This window comes from Serinus canaria, chromosome 5, assembly GCF_022539315.1.
Source record: "Serinus canaria isolate serCan28SL12 chromosome 5, serCan2020, whole genome shotgun sequence".
NCBI lineage: Eukaryota > Metazoa > Chordata > Aves > Passeriformes > Fringillidae > Serinus > Serinus canaria.
Genome location: NC_066319.1, coordinates 3343971 through 3364187, shown reverse-complemented (window position 1 = coordinate 3364187; position 20217 = coordinate 3343971). Strand labels below are relative to the sequence as shown.

General features: G+C 43.4%; 1 protein-coding gene across 6 annotated transcripts in view; it reads right to left on the bottom strand.

Annotated features, from left to right (window-relative positions):
• Positions 1-3740: 3740 nt before the first annotated feature.
• The window catches only part of NAV2 (neuron navigator 2), a 380173-nt gene continuing 363696 nt past the window's right edge, over positions 3741-20217 (bottom strand). For all 6 annotated transcript variants that reach the window (XM_009098722.4, XM_050974858.1, XM_050974860.1 and 3 more), the window contains 12 exons: positions 19583-19736; positions 19003-19162; positions 18427-18527; positions 16648-16743; positions 16338-16506; positions 13822-14057; positions 12505-12659; positions 11978-12049; positions 11304-11500; positions 11028-11146; positions 7742-7945; positions 3741-7432 (listed from right to left, as the gene is read on the bottom strand). In XM_009098722.4, coding sequence (XP_009096970.2) covers positions 7307-7432; positions 7742-7945; positions 11028-11146; positions 11304-11500; positions 11978-12049; positions 12505-12659; positions 13822-14057; positions 16338-16506; positions 16648-16743; positions 18427-18527; positions 19003-19162; positions 19583-19736 — 1789 coding nt within the window. In that variant the 3' untranslated portion in view covers positions 3741-7306. The remainder of the gene's footprint in view (positions 7433-7741; positions 7946-11027; positions 11147-11303; positions 11501-11977; positions 12050-12504; positions 12660-13821; positions 14058-16337; positions 16507-16647; positions 16744-18426; positions 18528-19002; positions 19163-19582; positions 19737-20217) is intronic.

Here is a 20217-nt window from a genome sequence, read left to right as displayed (position 1 = left end):
GGAGTGGAAGTTTCCATGCTTCTGAAATCCAGGGGTTTTGTCCTATCAGCTGTCTTCAGTGTCCTCAGCAGGATCTGAAGCTTCACAATGTTGTTATCATTACATCCAAGGCCACCACTGATAGTTGTGCAGTAAAGTAAATATTATCAGGTAGGTAGTGAGCACTAAATCCAGCCAGCAATGGGCTGTTCTGAGTCAGCATGTCCAGCCTCTGCAGCAGGAAGCATTTCTCAGAGCTTTCCAGCATCCTCTTGTGTTGGGAAGGATGAAAGTTTGACAAGGAAGTCTCACAGATATGTATGCTTGGCAGAAAGATTTTTAAACGTGGAGTCTGAAGAAGGAATAGATTTGGAAGTAAGTTTTGATATAGAAGAAAAGAATTGCTGAGCCAGTCTTACCAGATAACCAAGGAGGCAAAGGGTGTGTTAGTTAGAAGGGCTTTTATGGCTTAGAGCAAAGGATAAACCCACCCCAAACCAGATGTTTTTACCAAGCAGGAAGAGAGCACAGGCAAACAAATCTGCTGATGTGGCAAGTAGAAAAAAGGTCTCAGAATTTTCCACTGCAAGAAAACTGAAAAACAACTTCTGGCTTAAACTGTAACGTACTGACTGTGAGTGATTGGAGAATAGTAACATGACTATGGTAATTAGAGTAGTTATGATAGGCTATAGACAATAGGTAAAGGTATAGATTGGTTCTACTGTATGAAGATGCTCAGCAAAGAAAAGTAAATAATGCAATGTAACCAAACCCAAAGGGTCTCCAGGCCTGCCTGCAGCTGGAGCTGACAGCTGTGGGCACAGCTCTGTCACCCACAGCCCTGGAGTGCTGTGACATCTTGAGTACAATAAACTGCATTTTGGAGAGCCCCTGGAGTCCCACATCCCTCATTCAGGCTCTTACACTCTTGGATGACTTGGGCACTCCTGTGCAAATTGTTTATCAGTCAGGACTGATTAGGGACTGGAGGTTGGTGGTCTGGCAGAAAGTGTGAAGCTGAAAATTGTGCAATAACATCCTCAGAAATCCCGTTGTGGATGAGGCTTAGTGGCTTACACAGATCTGAGCTCATGAGCTTGCTCCTTCCCCACTGGGCTTTGTGTCCTAACTCCTCTTTTGCACTGGGTGGTGCTGGTTCATCACAATCCCGATAAAAAAGCACTCGGGCCTGGTGAGGGAGGCATCAAATGCCATTTGTCAGAGAGAACGCTGCACGATGGGAACAGCAGAGACAGTCTGCTGTCCCTTAGAGCTGAGAATCCCCAGTGGAGCACACAGAGCATCCTGGCCACACCCCACCCACCGAGTGGGCATTCAAGGAGGGGTTTCTCACAGCAAAGGGACTCCATTAACCCTTTCTGCTGTCAGACAGCAATGATGTACCCATGAGACCTTCTTGCTGCATGGCTGGACAAAGCCAAGGACACACAGATGGCTCAGCCCCATGCCCAGCAGGAGCTGCCTGTCTCTCTGTGAGAGTGGCCTGAGCTGCCCGAGGGCTCTGTGCATCACAGCCCAGCTCTGGAGGCCAGCCTGTGCTCGTGGCACAGGGCAGAGCAGCACAGCACAGTCCTGGCCACACTCAGGCTCCCTGACAGCCAGAGCACCAGATCCTTGATCTCCAAAGGGCTCTCAGTCAGGATCTCAGTGGGAGCATGACCTCTTCCCATTGCCTGTGGATCCTATTTCTTGTAAGGTCCTTCAGACTTCCTAATTGGCTAGCCCCACGTGGGGAGGAGAAATTCCCCATATTTAGCCAGAGCATGGACTCCACTCCCTGAAACATCTCTCAAGCCTCTGAGCAAATCAGAAATACCTGTGACTGAGCAACCTGCTCTCACAGAAAATGTCCCAGCTCATGGCAGGGGGTTGGACTAGACGACCTCTAAAGGTCCTTCCCAGCCCAAACCATCCTATGATTGAGGAAGGGGAGAGGAACGTGGATTTCTTGGCTAAACCAACCAAGGGGATGATGGGGAAGGATTTGCCTGCAGTCAGCCCCACTGCCAGGGGCTAAGATGGAAGCTGTCCTCAGCTGCTGTGCTCTGCTCTAACCCCCAAAAGCCCAGATTAAACATCTACACTAGAAACCACAGATAACCCTTGGTCACCACAGAGCTCGGTGTCAGAATCCTGGGCATCAGTGGAGTGGTGAAACGGACAGAAAGGGAGGAATGGAGGATGGGAGCCTGCAGGGTATTTGAGAGGACTACTCCAAAGTACCAGTGGGAAAAAAGGGCAGAGGAATGAGAAAGGTGTAAATACATGTCACATGCTGCAGACTGAGTTTATAGAATGACTCCAGAGAATTTCCCATTTCAACTGCAGGAAAGAAGTCAGCACTGATCCTGTGGCACTGAGAAATGAGGAGATGGATCCAAGAAGGGCATAAAATGAAACAAGATGTTGGAAACAAAAATAGTAGGAAAATAATGGTTAAAGAGAAGATAAAGGAAAGAAAAAGTCAAGTGTAGGTAAGATAAGTCAAGACAGTGTGCACAGAGCAGAGAAAAGAATAATGCAAAAAGGGAAAGGGACAAGGCAGCCAAAAAAGGAAAGGAAGGGAAGAATTCCTGAGAGATAATAAGCATGTTTGTTGACTTAGCATGAGTTCTAACATGATTAGAGCGCAAGGATTTCATATCACCAGAGCTTCATACCTCCTGGATGTTTCTCACAGGCAGCTCCTCCGTGCACTGCCTGTTCCCAGTCCTTGCAGCAGTCCTCACACTCCCTATCCCACCAATCCACTCTTTTACACCACTTGTTCTTATTGCCTACAGGTGTGCCCTGTTAAGATCAGGCCTACTTCTGATCTTTAGTAACTGGTCCAGCTGCAACTCATTAGGGATAAGATTACCTTCCATACCACCTTCACTTACCCATACTGTATCCCCCTACACATGTTGGCAGTCCAGTATGGATTCAACAATTGTCCAAGATCATGGCTGAAGCATTTTCCAGGACCAAGTCTAGGACATGCAATTCTGTGAATCCAAGGAAGTTTAAGAACACAGAAAAATGTGCTTGAGCATGTCCGAAGCAATTCTGCCTCTGTAAAACTGCTGTGGAGAACAGACTGCCCACATTACAGACCAGCTCTGAGCTGCCATTTGCAGTGCTGTGTCATTAAGAGTATTGTTGGATTGAACAAACAATTATCAGTTTTCAGCAGAGCTTCTCTTTCTGTTTTATTTGAAATTTTCTAGACGTGAATCTGCCCTCCCAACATTAATCATTCAAGCAGGTGATAAGTGGACAAGGAACTGTCAAAAAAGAAATATGAAGAAGTAAGTCTCCAGGAAAAAAAAACCCAAACCCCCTAGATTTTTAGTGCAGAGGTCTTTGCATTTATCCTTTTTGAATAGAGAACTTTTACTTTTTTTTTTTTTTTTTTACTTTTTTTTTTTTTTTTTTTTTTAGCCAGAGTATTTATTTGTCGTGAAGGATAATCGTTTCCTACATGTTTTTACTAACAGTGCATTTATAACCATAATGTCTCTATCAAACGGGTGGAGAGAAAATTGGAATACTGTGTGGAACGTGAAGGTTGTCCAGAGGGGTGGGAGATGCCCCTGGAAATATTCCAGGCTAGACTGGATGGACAGGTAAGGGCTGTTGGCACCTCCCCCCCAAGTTCTTGATAAAGCCAATGAAACCAAAGGAGTGAACCCCATGATCCACAAAATTATAAAATGGTGATTAGGAAGGGATAAAAAGTTCTGGGAAACCACAAATCTGAATAAATAAGCATCAATTTTATTGAATCATGAATAATTTAAGACTGGTACAATCATCAGCTTTATTCTCCATGACACGGGGTGGGGAAGGGGTAGAAACGGGGAGAGTGAGAACGGGGAGGCATGATCTCAAACAGACCATTCACAAATTCCAATCCTAAACGAGAACTGAAAATTAAATAGGGAGAGGAGCAAATGGAAAACATCATAAACGTACACAAAATACTCAATTCCTAGTTTTCTCTTTAAAAATGGCTAGAAAAAATTCATCAAAATGCAGCACTTTTAATCAAATATTTACATTTCTATGTTACAATGAAAAAATGTACATCTTATAGAACATATTTCATAAACTGTTCCACTGGAAACGACTAGATCAAAACAGCAACCTTCCATTTAATATCAACAAAGATTTTTTTTGCTTTGTTTTTGTATATTATTTTTTTCTTGAAAGAAAATTGCCACGTTCAGACAAGATTTCATACACATAATATCGAAGTTAAGCATCAACAATGAAATATCAAGTTTGCTTCTTTCAAAATGTACAAAAAGGCTAACCAACCCCCTCCCTCCCCTTCCCCAAATAAACCACGTCTCATTTATGGCCTGTATCATTCTTGACAGTTCTGAAGGAAAGAAAATGGTTTATTCTCTCAATTTATAACTCAACACGAATGTTGCATAGAATCTTGCATTTCTTGTTGATATTTTTTTTTTTAAACAAGCCAACTTTGTAAGGAGGAGATAAAAGGGAAAAAAAAAAGAAAAAGGAAGTGTTTTGAAAAAGCCTTAAATGAGAAGAAAGTCACCTAAAGAAAGACTTAACCTATGAAAAGTCTTGATAAAAACTAAGACGTGTGCACAACAGGTAACCCTGCTTCCCGAAGTTTCAGAAAAACACGGAATATTGTGATGCTCAGAATGACTAGCCTATTCAAAATTGCCTCTCTCACTGTAAGCCAAGTTAGTGTCAATAAAAAAGAAGAGATAACAGAAATTTCTTCCTGAGCTTAAGCACAGGATTAAACACGAGAAAAAAAACCAAAAAAAACCCCGTTTCCCACAAATAAAACACTACTTTAAACATGTCTTTTAGCACTCAGTTAAAAGTCAACCGAGACATTTTCTAGGATATCAAGTCCATTTAAAGCCCTAGCCCTGCAACTGGATTTTTTTTTACAGGCACATGCTCTGTCTGCATGGATTCAGTTGGGGGATTAGGTACCAAAATTCACAGTAGTAGCAGGTAAAGTCAGTGCTGGGAAGCAGAATTGTCAAGACTACTGGAAAAATTAACTTCTCTCAAACTCATCATCAGCATGCTATGGATTTGATTCCATACAGATCTAACCCATTTTTTACAGTACCAAGAACTGGATTAGGAAAATTGGCTGAGTAACCTTCGTTATACCATTCAGTGAAATAATGAAATCAGAGTTCATAAGGTTAAGACAGTAACAACACCGAGCTCTTCCCCCCATCATTAAAATATTTAAATTTTTCCTTTTACAATATTTTTCTTTAAAAAAAAAAAAAAAGTCATCAGCACTTAAAAGTTGTAACAGGAGCAGATTCAAGACCAGCTTAGTAAGACAAAGTACAGTTATATTACAGAAAGTCATGAGGTATAATAAAACCATCCTCTCAAGCTGAGCCACAGAAGCATGAACTTGTTTGTTATGTCCCTTTAAACCCACAAGCTTGAAAAAGTGTTTGTAGTAAGATTTCTTTCTGTACATTGAAAAACCAGCATATTCCTGTCATTTATTAGAGTTGAAAAGCTTCTTTTGTCCCTCCTGCATGGATAAAACAGCTCTTCAGAGATTTGTTAGGTGGGGATTGATATGAACCTGCAACATTATCTCATTTCCCTCCTTTTTCTTGTCACATTTAAACAAATTCTAGTATCTCATACAAACAATATTCACAGCAACTTATGATATTTCAAGAGATGACTTTAGCCCTGTTTCTTTAAATAAAATCCCATAATATACAGCACTAATTTAATCAAACACAATTAGTACAAAATAAGGCATCGCTTTTAAAAGTCAGCACCAGAGGAGAGCTGGAAAGGCTCGCACGGATCCCTCCTGGGGAGTGAGGTGTTGGCTGAGGTACAGCTGATGTGCTGGGGGTGGGGATGGTGTCACCAGGAAAAGTGCAGCTCTTTGGGAGGTGTTCTTGCTCCCCAGCACAGGTACAAGCCTGAACACTGATGGTGCAGGTGTGTGCGTTCACAGAGGAGGAGGAGGAACCAAACCAGGTTCGCAGCCCTGCCACAACTCAAAAGCATGGCACAGCTAAACTCAAAAGACACAGTACTCAGCACCTCATCTTTTTCTTTCCAGACCTGAATACTGCTGAATTTTTTTTTTTTTTTAAACTTTGCAATTAAAAAGAAAATTCATGGAAGTATTGTCACCAGAGTAGCACTGGAACTGCCACAGAGCTGAATTTTAATTAACCCCCTTATGGTTGTGCCCATTGGAATGAAACCTCTGAACAAAACCCAAAGTTTTCTAAAAACAGCTGTCACGTTTCATGGCAAGAATTAAAAACTGAAAGTCTGACTGATCCCTTTGCAGGGGTGTAGCTCACCCTCTGTGTACAGAGCTCACCATGCCTGTGCACTGCCAAGGGTCCTCTGGAGCTGAAGGACTCCAGGGGCACAGCCCTGCCACTGACTTCTGTGAAGGAGGGAAGCCCCCTCTCCTCAGGGTGGATTAGTGGGGTGTAAACAGCACAGAAGTCAGCCCAGCTGGTGGTGTGGATGCAAGTGGGAAGAGAATTGGGCCCTGACTAGCAAAAGGCTACCTGATTTTTCATTTGTAGCAGGATTGATTGCTACACAGTGTTTGAAAAAAACCTGATTTGTTCAGACTGTATACATATTTTTATATAATCCTATTTATATATATAATCTTTATAAACACACAATGAAAGAAAACCAAGGTCTCAGACTGTCAAGGAGAGCAGCGCTTTTTGTTTTAGTTTCTTTTTTTCCTTTTCTCTTTTTTTAATATTTATTAAAACTTCCCTGTTTTGCAGCTTTGCCTTCATTGAGTATTATTAGGAGGCAAGCAATATTGTGATAGCACCAGAACTATATGAAGCTGAGTTTAACCCACAAAGCTGATTGGTAAAAGTCCAGCCCTCACGTAAATGTGTTTGGTCAGAAGCAGCATAGGCAAATATTCCCTCTCCCCTCTCTTTCCAGACAGTACATGGCACAAAGCTGCTGGCTTCACAGCTGTGAAACTGCCCCCCACCCCAGTCCCTTCAACTTGGTAATGATGATTATTTTTAACATCTTCAGGATCTTAGGCATGAGAGCTTACAGCAACTAAAAAGAAGGAAACCAAGGAGTAGTGCAGTTCTCATCATCGTCAAAAGAAAAAACAATAAAAAGGTCACTTGGGTTGCCTGCACCCAGGTTCAAGATTGCTCCAAGTGTCTTGTTCTTGCAGCTCTTAATACTGAGATCCCAGCCCAGGAACGTGCTCTTTTCATCAGTCTGTGATCAGGGCTCTTGCCAAGTGGAAACAACTTCTGTCTGAGGGAGATCACAAGGTCGACTCCAGAGAGGAATCCAGGATGTCATCGTGATGGCTGTTGCTGTTGGAGTCGCTGTCATAACTCTGGGGGCTGGAGTAGTTGGCTGCCTCCTGGAGTCTCATCAGCATGTTCATCTGCAGAGCCAAGGGAGTTCATCAGTATTTGTATTTGAGGTAGGAACAGCATTAACTCCAGCTACAGCTACAGCAGCGTTTGGAAGGAAAGGGAGAAAGGAGCAGGGGCAGTAACACTGAGACTCAGAACAGAGGCACTGACTGTAAATCACAGCAGCACCCAAATTCCTGGCTAAACACAGCTTCTCCAGCAAAGGAGGACATGAGACAACCAAAGGGATCAGTCTACAGCCACAGAGCAGTTCCTGTCTCCAGTCCTTAGAAACAAGGCAAATGAAAGAGTTCTGCTGTTCAGAAAGGAGAGCTTACCAGAGGATCTCCTTCAGCATCACTCACTGGGACTTGTTTGCTGGTGGAGCCCTCCCGGGACACGGAGTAGCCGTCGAAGCCCACGTCCTCGGGCCTCAGCTGGAGCAGAGGGGGCCACTCGTGGTGCTGGGGGCTGGCTGCCCAGGGGTAGGTGTCCATGACCCACTTGGCAGGATCCTCCCAGGGTGCTCTCCTCCCATACAGCTGAAAGAGCACAAAGCCATGTCGAACATTCCAACCATCTCACCCCCTGCCTACCTGACCAAAATGAACCTGCCGTGGTTCTTGTGCTGCAGGAAACACTCTGCAAGCAGGACTGAAGGTGAGGGTTTCCTCACCCTAAACACACACAAAGCCCTTTTGTCATGGCACTGGTTTGGAAGGAGCTGACCACCTTCCCCAAGACTGCAGTGCCCTTCTCTTGGCACCAGCTGAAGGAAGGAAATGCCTGAAAAAACATCATCTAATCAAGTCAACTTCAACGAGGTCAGCACACAAAAGAAGCCATCAGTGCTGGCATCTGGATTGCACTGGCAGCTGCCTTACAAACTGCCATCCATGGAATGTGGAGGAGGAAACGTGAGAGCTGTCATCAGGCAAGAAGGATGGATGTCAAGGCATGAAGGTTTTCAGGTCAGATTTTTTTTGTGTTCAACCAAGAAAAAGCACCAGCAGCATTTGTCCATGCTCAGGTTCCTAAGCAGGCAACTCTACTTCAAAAATGTTTTTCTGCACACTACTGAATCCCAAAGTATTCTCCCTGCTCTATTCTATTTGTCTTGGCTAGACAACACATTCATTTGAATGCTTCATGACTTCCAAAAGCATAAATACAACTACAAGTGGCTTTAAAACACAGATTCCCACTTTATAAATATCACCATCAACATCCTTCAGCAACTAGGGCTTGTCTCTGACATTTTGTCACTGTCCCCTTCCTTCATCCCCCTTCACAAGGGAAAAAACAACAGTCTAGCAAAGAAATTCACCAGTTCTCTGATGGACCTAGGACTATCTCCCTTTCCTCAATACTATTTCTCCGTGGTATGTTTTTTGTGGGTTTAGATTTTGCATGCACAAGGTATTGAAGCGCTGTGAACACCAACCTGTGGTGTGCTGTGAGGCAGGAGGGAGCAGAGGTGCCAGCAGATGGTGCTAGGCAATCTGAAACAGCCTCCTCCACAGCCCTGCTACTTTATCTTCCCAGCTTCAAGATGGGGCCAACCAGATCTCCTGTTTTAACCTTGTTCTCAAAGTTACCATGATACATGACATTTGGCAAGTGGTGAGGATTTTGTATTTTTCACATCTTTTCTCCTGCAAAACTCCGAGTGGATCTGATCTCAGGAGAGATTAAATGACTCACCAGCCCTGGCAACCAGGTCTGTCCACCCCTCCCACTGGCACATTTTCCAGGGAGCAAGTTATGGGACAAGGATGGAACAGGTTTCTCCACAAAGCATGAAAGAAAAATCACTGGAGTATGAGTGACAGTGGCAGGAAGCCACAGGGACTCTGGGTCCTCTTTTTGCTGGTAGAGATAGACCAAGCAGGAAGAACTCGGGTTTTATGCAACCTTCTAATTTTCACATCCCTGTTTTGAAGAACAAAACAAGTCAGCTCCCATGGGAGCAATTACTGTAAGGATTCATTTGGTTTGTTTGTATTTGACCCAAAGTAATTCTCTAAATGAGAAACAGAAATGTAAAAATAGCTGAGAGCAGATCCACAGAGATCAGAGCAAAATTAGGAGTCCACCTTTCCTTTCTGGAAGGCAATTTCAGGACAGAAGATGTGCTCTCAGAGGAGTCTTTGTGGGTGTGAGGAGGAGAAAACAGCCCCAGATGGAACCCATCCTTCTAGCATTAGCTTGTTCATTAGCACCACTCTGGCTACTCTTCAAGTACTAAAGTGCATCTTCTTATCCATCAAGCAAACAAAAGAGAAATTATTTAAATAGGGATGAATTAGGGGAAATGGGCCTGCAGGGGATAAAGAATCTAAAGCCCAGTGAGAAACTGAGGTCCTTACACCTGGAACACAAGCCACTCAATACCCTAAGGAAAGATGGAGATACTGGACAGAACAAGGAGCAAAAGGATGGTTTTATCAATTCCTCTCTCCCCACTACCATTGCTCATTTTTCAATGCTTTCCACAGGTACTGATCAATGATATGAGAGCTCCAAAAGCCAGTACAAGGAGCCCATCATTACTGTGAGTATCAGTTTTCTCCATTTCAAGAGCAAGCAAAGTCACCTGCTCTCCATTCTCTTGTTTTAGGCTGGGAAGATTCCTGGCTCCCATTACCTTCCTTTAAAACAAGTTTCTGCAAAATGGTTCTCCAGTTCTATTACTAGAAAAGTTCCTGAGTGTGGTTTGTACTCCAGGACCTATTGTTTTCCTTAGGGCTAAGAGTCCACCACAATTGTCCCAAAAAGAATGAGGTCTCCAAGTACTGGCAAATTTCAAATGCAGCTGCCCAAACTGTACCCAAAACTTGGAGAATTTGTGTATTTCACAATTTTTTAAGAAGCCATTAGTAAAAGATTAGTTGTAAACCATATTTTAAAGCAGGTGCTGCTGGGCTTATCTGTGAACAAAGAGCTGGTTATTAAAAAAACCTCCTTTTTTCCCCTACCTAGATGGCAAGTCCATAGCAATTCTCTGCTGAACCCTCCTCCTGATGCCAATAAGCTTCATAGTCAGACACCAAAAACTATTGCAAATGGCCAGATTGTGAATCAATTACCAAACACAGACAATCAATGATCATTTCACTTCATCCTCTGAAAGAATTACGAAGGAATCTACTAAAAAATCATCTGAAATACTGAGAAGTAATCAAAATGTCACTGATACTGCTCCTGTCCCTCATGGATACATTCTCTCCATGCAAAGCTTTGTTCCTGTGCTGAAAGATTTGACTTCCAAAGGAAAATTCTGTGTAACACAGTTAATGATGACAAGCCTATTTCTCTGATGCACAGGATAATTTTAAGGTGTGCTTCTGGAACTCAGTATTGAAAGGTATTTGTACATCTAACTCCCCCCACTGCAAACATCAGCAGTTTGGCATCTAATCACTTCTTCCACTCTCTACTTCAAAAGTGCTTGAAGGGACTAATTCTGCCTGAAATTACTGACAACTCTGGTTACATTTCCACAGACATGCAGATATTCAACATGCAAGGCTGAATCTACAGAAAATGCTGCCACTACTGAGTTTTGCTGCCTTTTGAACAGATGCCATTCTAGACCTAAGATTTCCCCCTTTGCCTGCTCACCTGTAGCCCTTCTCTCACTGCCTCCAGAAGATATGGAATGATGGAGTAGTTCCACAAGTCAGTGAACCAAACTCTAGAACCATCTACATCTATTGGGCAGGAAAGGAAGAGCCGTGGACCTGCAGAGGGAAATTCAGATATTACACTCAAATCACCAGCACAATAAGCATCAAAAATGGGGTGATGACATCTAAAAGTAGGGTTTTAAAGAGAACCATTTTATGTGACACAGCAAAGGAAGTACACAAAGATCCGCATGATATACAGAGCACTTACCAATAGTAACATCAGAGGAGCTGTGAGCCTCCAAGAATTTGTTCAGATGTTGCCAGACCTTGGGAATCCAATCAATAATCTTAACCAGCTCTGCATTCCTCATCCTGCCACTGATCTCTGTTTCAATCAGTTTTCTTCTCAGGAAACGGCCGAGGAAGCCTTTGACTGGCTCAGTGTGGTTTGCACACAGCACCCATCTAAGGCACAACACCAGGAATGGACATTATTTCTCTTCCCTGCTTCTGAGTGTAACTATTCCTGACTACATTTCTCTTCTTATTTCCAGATTATCAGCATCAAAATGGGCTATTCCAGCCATGCACGTCTTCCAGCAAAAGTGACTTTGGAATATTTCACTAGATGAGCCAATTTTTATTGTGCACTGTTTCACCTCATTTCTCAATAATCTGCTTTGCCTAAATATTGTCTTACTGAAAATCTGGTAGAAAATCAAATATCTTAACAATCCCCTATAAAATAAAAGTTGTATGAACCCAGTTCCTTTAATGACAGCACCATAACCAAGCTGAACATGTCAGGGCAGCAACCAGGAGCAAATGGCATTTCTCTCTCACTTTGCTATTTCAGCTGATAAGAACAATTTCAAATGACTCAGTAGCCATTACTCCTCTGCCAGCCCACAAACATAAATGAGAAACGTGAATAAACAGTACCTGAAATTATGGTGAAGTTGAAGATTAGGTGTGGAGGAGGTGGCTTGGTTCATTGTTCCAATAATATAAGGACTATTGGGAGAAAAAAAAAAAATCAAGCAAATAACTCGTAAACTTTGAAAAACAAGTTTTAAGTAAAACCTGAACATTAAAAAAGGGCATTCAAAACTCTTTTGTCAAAGAAGGTTTTGTAGTTACTTATGACCAAATTCTCTACTGAGATTCTGTGAACATCAAATTCTGGAAGCAAACCAGATGTCCCAAAACAGGACCTTCCACTACAAATGGGGTTTTACTACTAATGCCTACATCATGAAGCAAATATAACTGCTTTCAAATTACTTATTTCAGAAAAATAGATAATTTTATGAAGGAAAAAGATCCCTCTGAAGCACAGTCCACAAAATGGTCATCCTCCCCATTACTAAATTAATGTAGGCTTTGTTTTTGGGTGATTGGATTTTGCAGGAAGAGTGCCCTGAGTACAGGATTAACATTTGCAATGTGTTCTGATACTATTTCTTTACCATTTGTGGTACTTGCAGTTTAGGAGTCCATTAAAGATCTCTCCTAGGGAGCTAACGTGGTGCAAATTATCCAAAATGATGACCAGGGGCATATCCACAGCATTATTTTCACTGTTGCACTGGTCTGCCAGGTTGGACAGGTACTGGCGGAGCTCCTGCAAAGCAGATATAAAGAAAAGAAGCACAAAAATAATTTTTTTCTTCACATTTCTTAAAAAAATCAATTAAGATAAGCTTGGTAACAAAATCTCAAGCAAAAGAGTCTGACATCTAACAAATCACATTTCTCATTAACAATTTCTCCTTTTCTATGAGAAAACAGAAGATAATGGTTTTCTTTCTCTTTTGTAGGCTATGCTGAAGACTCAGAGACTGTGCCAGAAATCCTGTGTGAGATAAGGGCTTAAAGAGGGCTAATATTTTGTAATTCAGTTTGTGTTTTTTATTCATCATTGTCAGACCTAAGAGGTCTGAAACATATTTTTGTTTCTTTTCAGGAACTCGATCAACTCTCCCCATACTAAACCAAACTCTGCATTCCAGCTAGATTTGTTGTATCATCTTGCAACTGTGTTTCCATCAAGATACAGACGACAAAATTAAACTGGAACAAACCATCCTTCATCACAGGCCAAATCTGGATGCCTTCAGCAATGCTGGAAAGAAGGATGAGCTTTTGGTGCTGCTGATGAGTGGTTGAAATGCTCTCAGCAGCTTTAAAGCGTGTCTGAAATCATACCAGTGGCTTACAACCACAATTTCAACCATCCCTTTCCTCCAGAGGAAAATATGCCTAAGGCCATCAAATACACAGATTTTTTTTTTTTCTTTTCTTTAATCTAGATGATCACTGGAAGTATATTCAGCAAAACCAGCAGCACATAAAAAAGCAAAGACACGCCTTACCTGCCCAGGAATGTGTCTGCACAACAGCCCCTCCAAACCCAGCACACCATTACAACTGCTGATACCTGCAGCTGCAGAAGCTCCTGACAGCCTGGAGATGCATTTGAGGGTTTTGGGAGAAGTGCCCACGTGCAACAGGGATTGCTTAAGTCTCTGGGAATTTTATGCAGGTGTTTAACTTCCTGGGCAATTCTTAGGCTCACCTAAACACTTGAAAACCATAACACCTTTAGGTGTTTAAATCCACACCTGGAAGCCTGCTGCTCCAGACCCATAATCAAGTGACTCTGAAAACCTTCCAGTATTGTTTCCTTCAGGATAAACAGAATGCTTTGAAAGCAATGATGACGGGTTAGGAAAGGTCTCCCAGCCCGGAGCCGTGGCCGTGCGGGAGGGTTTGTGCGCGCTCACCTTGCTGGATTTGTGGTCCACGTTGAAGGTGGCGATGATGCCCTCAGCCAGCTCCCTGCCCTCCCTGAGCACCATGTACTCAGACAGCCGGTTGGCCAGGTAGGTTTTGCCCGTGCCACTGGGGCCAGACAGGATGATCCTCCTGTGCTCCATCAGCAGGGACACGTAGCGCTGCAGGATGGCCTTGGGGATCAGCGACTCGAACACCAGCCCGTCCAGGCTGTTCTCACAGACACCTGGGCAGCAGGGAAACAGGCATTGAGGGCCATCTCCAGTTCCCATCCAAATAACAGGCATTGAGGGCCATCTCCAGTTCCCACCCAAATAACAGGCATTGAGGGGCATCTCCAGTTCCCACCCAAATAACAGGCATTGAGGGCATCTCCAGTTCCCACCCAAATAACAGGCATTGAGGGGCATCTCCAGTTCCCACCCAAATAACAGGCATTGAGAGGCATCTCCAGTTCCCACCCAAATAACAGGCATTGAGGGCCATCTCCAGTTCTCACCCAAATAACAGGCATTGAGGGGCATCTCCAGTTCCCACCCAAATAACAGGCACTGAGGGCCATCTCCAGTTCCCACCCAAATAACAGGCATTGAGGGCACCTCCAGTTCCCACCCAAATAACAGGCATTGAGGGGCATCTCCAGTTCCCACCCAAATAACAGGCATTGAGGGCATCTCCAGTTCCCATCCAAATAACAGGCATTGAGGGGCATCTCCAGTTCCCACCCAAATAACAGGCACTGAGGGCCATCTCCAGTTCTCACCCAAATAACAGGCATTGAGGGCCATCTCCAGTTCCCACCCAAATAACAGGCATTGAGGGCCATCTCCAGTTCCCATCCAAATGGACCTGAGCAAGCTGCTCTTCACTTCAGAGCTAAACCCTTTCCCCACCCCAGTGTCCCTCATGGTTGAGAGAGGCACACACAAAGATGAAAACAAGTGCAGGGGTGACCCGTGGGCTTAGCCTGGATCTCCTTCAGCCTGTTTAAGTCCTCAGCTGCATCCCTGAGGCCCTGTGGAAGCTGCCACACCAAAGGATTCCAGGCTACACTTTTCATGCACAAGCCATCCATTTCACAGCATTTCACCACGCATTCACCCTGAATGTACCTGTTTACTTTTGGATCACTAGACCAAAAAAAACCCCCAGCTATCATCACCTCCCCCTACTTTCCCAAATGCCTGTAATTAAACTCCTCCTCTGTATGCTGATAGTTATCTCCTCTAACAGAAAACTCGTACTGATAAGCATTTATGCCATGTCAGCAGTCACTTTAGGCAGAATTGGCTTGGGGAAAATACACAGTGCTTCAAAATAAACAGCAGGAAGGGAAGTTGGCAGATCACCCAGAGAAATGTTTGCACCTCAGTGGTTACTTGGAATATTAAATATTTATATAGGCAGCTTTATATCTCAAAGGTATATTTGTGATTTTCCATAAATTGATTAAATGCATTTCTATTTTATTGAAAACTGTTATCACTTATGAACCTTCCAGGTGCATGTCGAGTCAGTGCAAGTTAAATATAAACTCAAACTGCTGCTTTACAGACACAGTTAGACCTTATGCAATATTTCAGTTAGCATTTAGGACTGGACAATGCATTTTATATAAGTAGAACATCCTGGGTTCATGTCAGTAAGTTGATGTATTTCACAGTTTATTTTGTCTTCCTGCCCACTGCTTTGCTATACAAGGTAACCTGCTTTTTACACCAATACTCCAAAACCTGCTTTCAGTCAAATTTCAAAGTTGATCTGAAGAATGTTTGGCACTGCTCTCAAATGCCATCTGTCTGTGGATTTCACGGCTCTAACTTTGAGCAAACTGATACCTGTTCAAAATGCAGCAGTTGAGGGCTTTACCCCGGAACTTAGTTTCATAGCATAGTTTTCATAGAAAAGTTTTTCCCTGAGAAACCAAATGAGAAACACAAATGCTAAATTTTTATCAGTCTTACAGAATAAAATCGACGGGAATTCTGAAAACCATGCATTTTGAGAAATCCAGATTTTAAGGAGTTACATAAAATTTGGGCTCCCTCCTTCCTGAGGGACTTAAGGGGGGACCCTTCAGTAAGACCAACCAAGCAAATGAGTCAAGATCTATTTTTTTTTTTTAACCCTGCATGAAGGAAATAACAACTACAGCTGTGATAAAGAGCCAATGAAATTCTGAGGCTTGACTCATTTGGAAAATACTTTGCTGCTCAAACAGCTCCACTGCATCCTTTGTGATGTGAGGTCTCCTCCAGGACAACTGAACATCTGTGGAGTAATTTTCCCTAGAGTTACAGGCTAAAAACTTGCTGAAATTACAGACTTAGCATACCCCAAATGCTGACTTTATCAAATGAAAACAGCAGGAAGTAAATAAATGCTAGGAACAGGAAAAAGCGGGGCAATAAGAAGTCTCTACTCCCCTGAGTTTCTTGACACAGCAAGCTCTGACAAAACTCAATAGTGAGACCTCCAGCAGGCAGGGGAGGTGAGGTGAGCTTACCTTTGATGGTGACTGAGATGGTGTTGTTTTCTCCCACCAGGTAGCCACAGGGCAGCAGCTCCGGGGTCTCGGCGCTGCTGGTGCGCCTGATTTCCCCGATGCTGTAGCCCAGAACACTGTCTGAGTTCAGCCCCAGCTGGCTCACGGGATCCACGTGGATGATGTACTCCTGGGGTGGGAAAGGGACACAGGAGGTCAGGCAGCACTGGGGGCCCGTTCTCTGCTGTGACAGTGCCTAAAGCACAAAGTTGAGGGCACCATCAGAACCCCCCAGGAGAAGTGGAGCTCGCAGCGTTTTGTACCCACTGACCTTGAACAGGCGCCTCACAACCCCATCCAGAACGTCCCACTTGGTCTTCCCACTGACTCCAATGCAGCCTATGAGGAAGGAGCGAGGCCTGGAATCCTAAAGGCACAGGAATAACTCTATCAGACAGGTGTGGTTAATGGAATTCAAGTGCTGGCTTCCCTGCCTGTCACCAACATGTTCTATGAAAAATCCTTTCCTTAGGATTTTTCCCTCCTGAGTTGCTGAGAGGCCTCAGGAACAAAATGCAAACAATTCTTATCTGCTGCTGTGGAATGCACCAGGTGGATCTGGGATTGGTTTCATCTGGTTGTTTCTAATTAATGGCCAATCCCAGCCCAGCTGTCCAGACTGTCTGGGTCACAGACAAACCTTTGTCATTCATTCCTTTTCTATTCTTAGCCAGCCTTCTGATGGAATCCTTTCTTCTATTCTTTTAGTATAGTTTTAACATAATATATATCATAAAATAATAAACCAAGCCTTCTGAACATGGAGTCAACTTTCTCATCTCTTCACTCAACCTAAGACCCCTGTGAACAATGCATCACCTGCCCCCTCCCCTTTTCCTTCTAAGTGATGGTGCATCCTTACTGCTCTACATGGTGAATTCTGAAGGGCACCTGGAATTCTTTCCACATGATAAACATTTTCTGCAGTGTTGGAGTCACAAAGCTAAACAATACTCAGGGGGCTGTGATGTTAAGTTAAAGGTATTTATTAATCAATTCATGAACAATTAAAAAAATCTCTGAGAAGATTAAAGTTTAGGAAAGAGACTTAGGAATATTCTAGACAGAAAAGTAAATGTCAAGTTCATTGTTCCATGACTTCACGATCAAAGATGTTACATTTGCTAGGTTTATCCTATTTATTTTCAGAAATTCTGCTGTGGGCACAGAAACCTATATATATATAGATAAATTATACATGGCTCCAATGTATACATGGCTCTAGCAACACAGAAAGACACTTTACATTTATATACTATATTTGATGTATCACAGAATTTTGCATTTTTGAAGTGATTTTTAAGGCAGATAAAAGAAATCAGAATAAATATATTTTTTCTGTTTTTCTACAGCTACACTCACTGTGAAACATTAATTGAAGAGGAAACTAACTTCTATCATAAGATTTGAAGTGTTACTAAAACTACCTGTGATTGCAGCCAATCAGCAACAGTTTTATTCTTTATCCAGGGTTGTAATAATGAATACTAAATAGGCATTTAATGGAAAGAGCTGCTAAGTCCATTTTATTTCTGATCATTCAGATTTTTGTCCACCCCTCAGGAAGACATGAAGTTACTTCTCAAGCACACTTCTACAGGTGCTCAAAAATGTGAGACAGCAAGGCCATTACTTGTGAAGGACTGTGTTACACATTCATGCATGTTAAACACACGAGACAGGATGCAACTTTACAGCATTTGCAATTCGTTTGGGTATTTAGGATTCTTCCACATCCTTGTGGATGGAAAACATCTGAAAGATGTCATGGTGCTTGTGCCAGAGAGGACAACTTAAACTAGAATGATATGGTAGAGATCTCCCAGTTTGGATTTCTCAAGTTCTTCCATGAGATTGGTGCTTCTGGCCTTTCAGTCCCTCTCGGCAGCTCCAAGGAAGCTGGAGGTAGCCAAGTGCCCTCTCCATCACTATCAACACACCAAGGAACCATTTTCCTGAGAAAATCCTTGCAAGTCCTTTGCAAACTTGAGCTCCCTCACACATTCCAAAGTCACCTACATTTCAAAGCTGGGCACAAAACACAACTCACCTCCTTCCATTTCATCTCGTCTTGGAAGCTGACGACTATTTTGACGTGCCTGCCTCCTTCTTTCCGGGCAGATCCATCTCCACTATCATCCAGGAGCATGTCTGTGGACAGGAAACATCAACAGCCTCACAGCTGGAGCTCAATTACAATGGAGACTATTCTGGTTTATTGTAGTCAAGCACAACACGTCTGGGCTTCACATGCCCCGAGGTAAAACACAACAACCAGGCTGACTGACTTCCCCGCCACACATCCCTCTCCAAAAGGGAAGGTCATTGAAAATTATTAGCCAGTTACTCTGTATTTTCCTTCCTATGATATATCCCCTGGCAAATGTGCACCATTAAATGGCTTTAAACAGGACTTTTCAGAGCTGAGGTCATAATTGGACACCTCTGACCGAGGGTGTAGCAGACCTATGATGATTTTTAAAAGAGGGCTCTGTGCCAGCTCGTGACATATTTCCACACCTCAGCTGTTCTTAATCCTCACGCTTTCATTTTTCCATGGCCGACCAACCCAAGCCTTCCAAGTGCAGGATAAAACCTGCCCCAGCACCCTTCTCATTAAGCTCACCGAGACTGGTTGACTCCGTGAGGTTCAGGCTGTGTTGAGAGAGACCCACGGAGTGTCTGGGAGAGGAGGAGATGGAAACCTGAGACTGAGCCCTGCTGCAGCTGCCGTGGTTTTCAGACTTCAGCCGATCATTCTCTGCTTTTAACTTCTCAATCTCACTCTTGAAGAGACAAGGCAGGCATTAGAAGGCACAGTGAAAACACGATTGTAAGACAGCAACATAAGAAACTTAAGAATAAACGGTAGTTTAGCAGAAATGCTGTTTCCATCATTAAGGATTTCAATGAGTAAAATGAAAAGTTTCACAGAACGGACAAAGTATCCTAAAAATCCTAAATACGGGGGAATTCATTAACACTGAAACGCAACCACCTTAAGGCAGAGAGCATGGAAACATTGTGACAGCCAACTAAATGCTGTCCCCCAAAATCCTGTCTTGGGGTTGAAACCAAAGTCAGCTTGAGCACCTGACAGCGCTACCCTCCTGCAGCCGAGGGCAGCGACACCAGGTGCTCAGGCTGGCTTTTAATGAAGATTAAAACTGGCAGGGGCTGCAGGATGGGGGGTGGCTGCTCCTCACCTGCATCCTGTTCATGGCCTCTCGCAGCTGGTCCAGCTGGTGGGCAGAGCTGAGGGCCTCCAGGCGGATGTCCGTCAGCTTCATCTCCTTGTCCCGCAGCTCGTTCCGCAGCTGCAGCACCGTCTCAGCCTCGCTGTCCGTGCACTCCGAAATGCTGCAGGACACCAACAAACACACACTCCTGCCTCTCCTTCTGCTGCCTCTCTGGGATTTATTAGCAGGAGAAGAGTTATTCTTTTTTATTCTGCTTGAAGCAGGTAGCGGTTTTGGCTTTCTGCTGCCTCTCCGGGATTTATTAGCAGGAGAAGAGTTATTCTTTTTATTCTGCTTGAAGCAGGTAGCAGTTTTGGTTTATTGAATTAGTGATGCCATAGGTCAGATATTAAACAGGCCATGGAAATTTTAGAGTCTGATGAAACAAATGTCTGATTAATTTTTTTAATCGGCATCTGAAACAGAATTCTCTGAAATCACTCACTCTTGGATAGTCTTCATTTTTTGTACAGTAGTTGCCACAAAGGAAAACTTCTAAAGCCAAAATCTAAATAAATTAAGGGGGTGCAGGCATTTAACAGCAGTTGGTTGGAGATTGATGAGTTCACAGACAGATTTAAAGCTCACCAGGTGTGCACAGC